Source organism: Rhineura floridana, chromosome 1 (genome assembly GCF_030035675.1).
Source record: "Rhineura floridana isolate rRhiFlo1 chromosome 1, rRhiFlo1.hap2, whole genome shotgun sequence".
NCBI classification, from domain to species: Eukaryota; Metazoa; Chordata; class Lepidosauria; order Squamata; family Rhineuridae; genus Rhineura; species Rhineura floridana.
The window spans coordinates 111,317,404-111,326,861 of NC_084480.1; the positions used below are offsets into that span (position 1 = coordinate 111,317,404).

The 9,458-nt window shown below is 38.4% G+C and overlaps 1 protein-coding gene across 4 annotated transcripts in view; it reads left to right on the plus strand.

Moving 5' to 3' along the window:
* Positions 1 to 9,087, plus strand: part of KDM4C (lysine demethylase 4C) — a 383,363-nt gene extending 374,276 nt beyond the window's left edge. For all 4 annotated transcript variants that reach the window (XM_061629542.1, XM_061629531.1, XM_061629547.1 and 1 more), the window contains 2 exons: positions 4,316 to 4,408; positions 7,935 to 9,087. In XM_061629542.1, the coding sequence (XP_061485526.1) occupies positions 4,316 to 4,408; positions 7,935 to 8,111 (270 nt within the window). In that variant the 3' untranslated portion in view covers positions 8,112 to 9,087. The remainder of the gene's footprint in view (positions 1 to 4,315; positions 4,409 to 7,934) is intronic.
* Positions 9,088 to 9,458: the final 371 nt, after the last annotated feature.

Genomic DNA, 9,458 nt, shown 5'->3' on the forward strand with positions numbered 1-9,458 from the left:
GAAAAGTTGAAAGATTATATGATAGGAGAAAACATGGCATTTTTAAAAAGTAATTTAAACTAGTAAACCATAATATTGCTGTAGGGTTCTGGAGACATTTCTGTATGGAAGATGGAGAAATTAAAGAATGGGAGAAACTTTTATGTTGTTTAGGACACCTTGTATTACAGTCTCCTCAGAGGAAAATACTTCAGCTGTAGGTATCCTGGTGCCATTTTCTGTCTTGAAAAGTGGATGATTCCCTTTGGAGGAGGAACAGAAGTGCTGAACACATCCCCTGCCAGTTGCATTCTTTGTCAAACTTGTTCTCAGCTGGTTTTACCCCACCATTGTTCCAGGCCCCTGTCTGAGAGATAAACATGGGTTTGATGCTGTCATAGATAGAAGCAACCAACACTGGGGATGTTTAAGTGAGAAAACAAATGGCAAGGAAAGTGTTAATCTCTCCTTTCCTTCTTGTTCTTTTTCTGATGTAGTACAACTCTCTCAATGATGCTTTGTAAGATTAAAGAGGATCCACAGGGCTTTGTTACATGTAGCTACAGTATAACATGTAGTTTGCTTCTCATGTACACAAAACTACAGCCATATTCGGACATTCTTCTCATTGTTATTATAACAATGTGAACAGGAAGTGGGGCTGCACCAATATTACATGTGTATGTGAGAATCCCCAAATGCATGTACACCTACTTAGAAATTCAGATGCAGCCCAAATATGCAGTGAAACCTTTTGCAGGAGCTAAAATCTCATGTCGCTGTTTGTGTGTTCACCCACCCTCAGAACATTCAATAAAGCACAGAAAAGTAAAATAGAACTTGGTTTGTTAGAAAAGGAAACAGGAAAATTGTATACGGAATCTGCAGTTGAGATTACAGGCAGAGTTTTACCTAGCAACACACAGTCCCTAGAGCTGAGAAAGATTAAGAAAGAAGTTCCTGCTACACACTTCTGGCATAAAAACACATGAATTCACATTCAAGAGATAGAAAGGAATGCATAGATGGATACCTTTCCTGGAGAATGTCAGAACTGGGCTCCTGCTGGGAGGAAGAGCGGGATATAAATTGAATAATAAATAAATAAATAATAAATAAACTCAAAGTCAAGAATAAGACTTCTGTATTTAGCCCGGGAGCCAAACTCTGCAACCTACAGCTAGATAGCAAGAGTTTCTCACCCTTTATTTGGTCTGATCATCCCAATGTGATGTTCTTAGAGAGCAGTGTAAGGTATCAGGATTGTGGGAGCCCTGAGGAGGTGCTGCCTGAACCCATCAAATGTATATCTGAATTACACTGAGAACATGTAAACTGGGGGGAAGTGCTGACATGGGTTGCAGGTGAAGGTCTGGCTGTACCAGATGTGTTTACTGATAAGACTTTGTCTCCTGAGAAATACTACTGCAAATTCTTGGTTTTGGATGATCAGTGCCTTAACCCTTTGAGGTCAAAGGATCTCACGACCCGCACCCAGATGGTCCCATTGTTTGCTAGAAGCGTCTTTCCTCTGATGATATAGAAACTCAGGACCTTTTGGTTTATGTGAGAGTCAGGATGTCTGTTTTTTACTCCTGCAAGCTAAACATAACTGAAAGGTTACAAACAGCTCAAGTTTACAGAAAGGAGCAGTTATCCCAGGGTTCATTGCAACTTCTCTCAAGCTTTGGTTCACTGAGATGAATCAAAGAATGAAAAAGCCCCAAATTATAGATATCATAACACCAAGTAATCTCTCCCCCTATGTGCTCTCCCCTGGTGTCTGCACATAGAATTGCAAACTTCTGAAGGGAGGAGCCTTTGCATGTACAGGCTTCCACATAATTTGTAATCTGGAACCTTGAGCAATTGGGGACCAGATTGCGTGGAAGCCTGTATGCACAAAGGCTTACATTCTATTAATGGACATCAAGAGGAGGAGCTAGTTGGCACCGCCCCACTTCGTGCTCATGTATCAGTGTTAATACCCAAATAGAGCTTTGGTCTGAACTAGTTATGTTTAGTCAGCAATTCCATGTTACTTTTTTCAGATGCTGAAGTATGATGGAAAATCATGACATGGTCAGTGTTTTAGCATAGTAGATCTAAGGACGTAGGTACATTCACAAAGCAGCATAACACACAGTTGCTAAGATATTAAAAGATCTGTTTAAGCAACTATCATGACATTTGTAAACCTGTCTCCCTTTATCACTTGAAGATATATTGGTAATTGTGTACAAAATCAGGGCTGTATTTTTGAATGAAAATTTGAGCCCTAAACATTGTGTCTTACAATTTTGCTTATGTGTTCCTTTTTAATTTGCATGTGTGAGCTTATGAAGACAACTAAATTACCCGTGTACCTAATCAAATGCTTTCCAGCAATTCCAATTAAACCACTATTTTATGATGCTCTAATGCACGAGATTCACAAGGAGAGAACTAAATACCAAATGTTATTGAGACATTATTGCAGTAGTGGTTTTTATTACTGTGTATGTATATCTCTTGGGGCCAATATAAATTAATATGGACAGTGATTGACAAACTTACTGGTCTATATTACGCCAATGAATACCTAGTTCAGATCTGAACTCATTTGAGATAATCTATTGACGCACTCTGCCATAAACCCCTATTGAATAACTTGAAGGAACCATTACTTTTTATTAGATGTCTACAGTTTGGGAATACTTTCCAGCACAGAATAGAATTTCACTTCTAATTAACTGGGGTGGCAGACACATGACTGAATCCTCAATGGAAAGGCTGAAAATGCATAGCAAGATGGTTTCTTCCAGATTACCTTGGCTGCTTTTGTGTGGTCTATTATGCCTTCATTTAGAAAGGAGCTCACTCATGCTCTATTTTACATAATATAATCGGACTAAATGTTTCAGTCTTTGAAGCCATAGGCCTTATAGGTCAGTTATGTCATGTTGCTTTAGGCCTTGCTGTTAGATAAGATGATCAGGGATAGGGAACCTGTGGCCCTCCAGATGTTGCTGGACTACATTTCCAATAATCTCTGACCATTGGTCAGTGACCAGTAATATATATGACTAATATAACTACTCTGAAAATGCTTGGGTGAACAAAACAGTTTTTAGCATACTCCAAAACATGAAATTGTCAGCATATGCCTTATTTCTAAGGCCAGAGCATTCCACGTGGCAGGTACCACAACACTAAAGTCCCCACCTTGGGTAGCTGCAAGATGGATCTCAGCAGCATGCAGCACTGCTAAGAAGGTCTTCATCATAGGCAGGCTTTACACACATTTGAATAAGGCATAGATCTTCCTACTATATGTATGCAAATGTTTCATCTCTCTGAATTTATTGTATTGCCAAAGCATGCAATTGATTTTTTTAACAAATTTGGTCAGGAGCACAGACAGCAATTGTAGAACTACCAGATGTCCATGTCTAGGAATTGAAAAGTGGTGTCAAAAAAGTAACTTAAAACTTCTGGGAAGCACAGCTTAGTGCAGCAGCAGAATAATTTAGCATTCCCCACACCTAGCTCCATTTCCTTTCTCATTTTCTGCTAAAGGGGTTCATGCTGGATTAGATCTAAACCTAAGCATGATAAAGCTTTTCATCTTCTGAACAGACTATTTTAAAAGAAGTTCCATCAGATTCAATATAATTCTGCTAACTGGCATTTCCTTTAGTATCACTCATACCTTCCTCCTTTTGACATAAGTCTTCCACAACCTTGAAAACAGAAAGATTACTTCTTATCACTTGGAAAATTAGAAGCAAATGTATTAAGCGGTTTTAACATGCTGCTTAACTATTTGGGTATGTTGGGCCCTGGGTTGTGTGATGGCAGTGATGACTTGCTGTATTGCATTCATTTATTTCAAAATGTATAAACCACTCTACATTTAAAAAATACCCGAGCAGTATATAAATATAGCACAGAGTAGCATTGTACAGAGAAAAGGCAAGGCATGTCATCACCCCCATTGCATGACCCAGGAACATTTGCAGCTCCACTTTTCAAAGTGTGCAGAAGCAGTCACACTCACTAACAGTTATTAACTCTTTTAAGGAAAGGGTTTTTTTAAAAATGCAGCAGCAGCTGTTCCAAGTAGTTTTTACCTGAAGAAAGAAGAAAAAGGTTAAAAGGCAGTCTTTGGTCCACCTCATAAAGTGAGTCATTTCTTTTGTTGAAGGGTGTGGGGGCGTAGATGTATATTAATTATGTGTAGATGAACCTTGGATAGCTAAAGTATTTCATTATCTGTGCTATCCCATACTTATAATAGGACCTCAAATAATGCAGATAATTATAGTTTGAAGAATTCCTTTGTTTTTACAATTAGGTAGAGTTTGAAGATGGTTCTCAGATAGCAACAAAAAGGGAAGAAATCTACACTCTTGATGAAGAGCTGCCCAAAAGAGTGAGAGCTCGATTTGTAAGTATCTGCAAAGCAGTTTGTGCTAGAAATTTGGGCAAAATACTACAAATTAATATTTGAAACTCTCACACTTTTCATAAAGATGTGGTGCTTATGTGTTTCTTTTCAATTTGTGCTATAGCTTAGGGTTAGATGTTGAAGGTCAAGCTGCAAACACTTTCTCCCTAGATCTCATGATGTTCCCTTATGGCAACTTGTCACAAACCAATCATTCTGGTAAAAGCAGGAAGAACTCTATACATGTACACTTCTGCCCAGGAAAAGCCTTCTGGATTTTATGCTTGCCTCTGCCATATTATGACTGTGTTTTTCATTTCCCAGATAAGTTCCACGGATAGCTGTATGGGGTTTAATTTCCTTTGAATATGAGAGCAACGGAGATTTAAAGTGTCTTTCCAATATTTGCTTTATCTGCAAATATAGAAGCATAGCATAGTGGAAGCAAATAGACACTTCTACATCAGGCAGCAAATTTCCTTAGTCCCAAATCAGATTCCCCGAGAGTAGCTGTTGTAGCCTCCCTAAGGTTGCACTTCAATTTATAACTTTACAGCTGAACTCTAATCTCTCTCCCCCTCTTTTTGTTTACATGCAGACTATAAACTACCTTCTTTTCAAACATGCACATCAGCCTCATTTGCATGTCACTTGAAACCATAGTTAGGCCAAGCAATGGTTTAAATGTGAACATACAGCATGTTGTTGCTGCTGAAATCACAGGTGCTTTGCTGTGTCCCTGTCCCTGCTCCTACTGCTGCCAGGAAACAAACCATCGTGTGGCTTAGCGTTACATCTGAATCAAGGCTCATGGTTTGTTTCTGTCTAAATAAACAATAAATAGTAAGCCAAGAACAAGTCTTGTTATCATAATGCTGAGTCAGATCATGACTTGATTCCCAGCAGTGTGACAGGAGCAGAGTAGTAATGAAGAACACATAATTTCAGTGTGCTTTAGCATTTAAACTATAGTTTAGTTTAACTGTGATTTAAAGTGACATGGGAACCAGGCCAACATGTAGAGCACAAGTCCCTGTAGGTGAATTGTCCAATAATCAAAAATCATCTACAGCCATTGAAAGAACATTTTCCTTAGTTAAATACCTTACTTGCATTTAGTAACTCTTTTGGCAAAACCATAACTATAGACTCATTCATGGTATCAAACAGCTGAAACCTATAACAATATGCTGAATAAGAATGGGATGTTGTACTTCCTTCCAAAACAACAAGACTCTTATTAAACATATTGTCCACTTATAGACAAGGTACTGTCAGGTAGATGACCTCGTAGACCAGGAAATAGGTATTGTATCTATCTTGCATTAACTGGAGAAATCTCTAGTCTGCAAGTTTCAGAATCTGGAAATGGAGTTTGTAGGACCTCAGTATGTACCTAGTAGTATGCATAAGAAAGATTATTCTTTTCTATATGTTGAGGAAAACGGCCCATTACTAACTATTGTTTTATAGAGTATTCATAATGGGATTTATAATTAACTAGATGTACTGTAAATCTGTTTTATTGTTGCATTTAACTTAGAATAGCACTGCAGATATAATGGCATTCTGCTGTTTGTTTGAAATTGTGGTAGCTTTATAGATGATTTATACTTTTGATCTGTAATAATGTTAACTTTTCAGGGGAGTTAATTAAATTATTATAATTTTCCCTGAAATCCCGGAATACCCCAGAATCCAGACATGGCTCTTGCATCTGGCCTTGGTAATGTTATGTTCATCATGAAAATATTTTGACAATAAGTCAATTAAGTCTCTCTTCTAGTTCAGCCTGGCAAACCATACTGCCATGGAGAGCTATTTTCTGACTTTACCAAGGGAGAGAGGGAAGCTGTGGATCTTGAGTACACTGGCAAGGTGGCCCTTTCTACCTCCATTACTACCACATGGAGAGTGTGTCAGAGTGGTGGCAGCAGCACTTTGAAGAAGGATTTCTTATTCCCAAATGTTTAAGAATGGCACCAAAATTACTCCCATCCTAAACTTAAACCCCTAGAGAAAAAAATACTATTGACAAGGAGAAGATTTTTGTGTGGAAGGATTGTGAGCTCCATTCAACTCTGGTATTTAAAATAATTTCCTGGGCTCAGAATTCTTTAGTTCTCAATGTATGTCCTGAACCAGACATTGGTGAATCCAGGTTCTAGTAAAAAATGAAGAACATCCTGCAAGCCTGATGTCTGGTGTCCTCTGTGTAGGATATCTTGTGGCTATCTTCTTTGCTACCCTCTGTCATCAGTGTGACCGAGTTGTACTTGTAAATAAATAGTTTATGCCATAATAAAATTGTTAGTTTTGTAAGGTGCCACATGTTGTTGTTTAATGTTAATTTACTTGATTTACAAGATCAATAATCATGAAAACACTGGAATTAAAATAGGGCATAGGTATATATCAATATTTAAAAAACTAATTAACTTCACCTAAATGCAAACTGCATCCTCTAAAACACAAAGGACTTCTCAGAAATGCAGTTACTGAGCAAAGCAACTTAAATTATTTGAAGCCTGCCTGCAGCTATCTGGACTGTTGTGCCACAGTGGGGAGTGAGCTTCTCTGAAGAAGCCTGACAGTCAACCTGTAGAGAGTGCAAGCTATTCTTTGCCCCCTCTCAATCCTGTTTCTGAATGTCTTTTAATCTGGCCAGAAAGCAATGTGCTTAAACTTTTTCTCTGAATCCATGCATCATGAGTGTTCCTGCAATAGGTGATCCCACTGAATTCCATCTCATCCTAGTGTGGTTCCAGAGTCAATCTGGTTGCTGGGTAATAACGAAAATTTCCAACACTTCCTGTAGCCCCCAAATTCAAGAACAGAGATCATAACAAGAGGGAGGAAAAAGGTAGAGAGTGAGCAGAGAGAGGAGCCATGAGGGAAGCAGCAATTATTATTGGAAGCAGGAGCCTGTCAGCCATTCCATTGACCCTGAAAGAGGCCTGCATATAAGTAAAGGTTTACCTGCAAACAAGACAAGGGAGCCAGGCAAACAAAAGGAGAAGTCAAGAACCTCTGTGGCCATCCATGGGATAAGAAGGAACTGGGTTTGAATAAACATCTCTCTGGCCAAGGTCAAAATGACCTGACCCCATGCACACCTTTTATGCATATCTTTCCCGGCATGGTTGCTTCTCCCTTTGTTTCCATGCTGAGCAATATGATTCAGGGTGCTTTCAAACATCCACCCGCTTGGTAGATCCATTACATTCATGGTTTGTAAATGTACCAGAAAGCTAATCCACATTAGATCTGTATATGCATTACCTTGATTGACTTTTGCAGTTAATCTCCACACATTGCCTGGATTAATGTATGAATGTATAGAACTTGAACTGAGGACAATTATGACCACTAAATCGAAAGGACTTTCTTGCTCTTGAAGAGGTCAATGAGATTTATGTTAATCTGAAGAGATGTCTTTATACCAAAGTCAGAAAACTATTTTATAGTGTTGTTTTATGCAGTCTCTGTCAATGAAATATACCCGATAGTGAATGTCTCTTTTTAGTCTACAGCTTCTGATATGAGGTTTGAAGACACATTCTATGGAGCTGACATTATACAAGGTGAAAAGAAGAGGCAGAGGGTATTGAGCTCCAGATTTAAGAACGAATATGTGGATGACCCTGGATATCGCAGTTTCCTGAAAACCTCATTCCAAAAGAAGTGCCAGAAGGGACTATAAAAGAAAAAGTGAACTCATGCTCCCTTGCTCTTTTTCTTTGTGTGTGGAGGGTACGCAATTATTAAATGTGGGGTAAAAGAAGGATAGAAGTCATCATCATTTTGAAGATCTATCCTTACTGTCAGCCATCTAGCTTGTGGTTAAAAATACTGTTTGACACAGACACAGAGAGCCCTTTTTAACTAAAGGGCCCAAATTTGGTGGGCTAATATGTTAAGAACTGTATGTCTGGTTCACATCAAGGATTGATCCGTGTCGTATTGGGAATGAGAGTCCCTGCCAATAACATGCATAAGAACCCACAGTATCACAAATTGATGAGCTCTTAGTCTTGCCTCCCACTGACAGTTGCAAGAGAAGTTATACTTATCTAGATGTGGATCTTCCTTCAGCCTCCAGAGTCTAGAATTTGCAATGACTTGTACATTTTCCACAGATAGGTTCAGCCTTTTTTGTTGCTATGAAATAGCTTTTTTTATATTATATAATTTCAAAGCTTTTCCAAAACAAATGCAAGTATAAACAGCATTGAGATCCACAAATGCTGCTGTACTGTCATAACTTTGTACAGTGCTTCCTGCACTCTTTATGCCTTCCCTGCTTTCAGTACTCTCTGGCCATGACTCAGTTGTTGAAATGGGATTGGGGGAGGTTATCTGTTAAGATATGGGGCAGGTGCTTCTAAAGAAGGAAATCTTCAGGAAAGGATGGTGGGTGTATATTTAAAGAGGGAAATTTTTGGCATCTATTTTTAAACTTCTTTTCATGATGCTCTTGGGGTGGGCAGGAAATGGCAATTTGTACAATAAAATGTATTTCATTGTGTTTGTAAAATTGGAGTTTACATATCTTTGCTTGGCAGACTAGTTTTGAACGAATGTAATATAGTAATATAATATGGTCTTCCCTTTTTAAATAATAGTCTAAAAATGTAATAGTGTTTGAAATAAATAAATGATGTCCCTTTGCTTACTAATGTTGGGGTGTAGCAATGTAATCTGGACTATAGGGATTACACATTTTTGCTCAATCTAAGGAACGTAGGTCCAGTTTAAACATGATGCCAGACATGCGTGTTAGGGTTTTTTAAACCTTACTCGTGAGGGTTACAAGAGGCCTTTTTTTTAATAAATGGGCTTGATATTTATAAAAGATAACCATCCAATTGTACATATTTGTGTATACAATTAGCACACCAATGCAATGCATACCTGGGCCATCAATCCCTGTTATGCTGCACACATAGACACTAGGCTAGGGAGTCAGTCACAGAAGTGACTGTGTGGAAAAACACATAGGTAAGGCTGTTCAAAACATACCCAGCATAGCATTTAAATCAGACTTTAG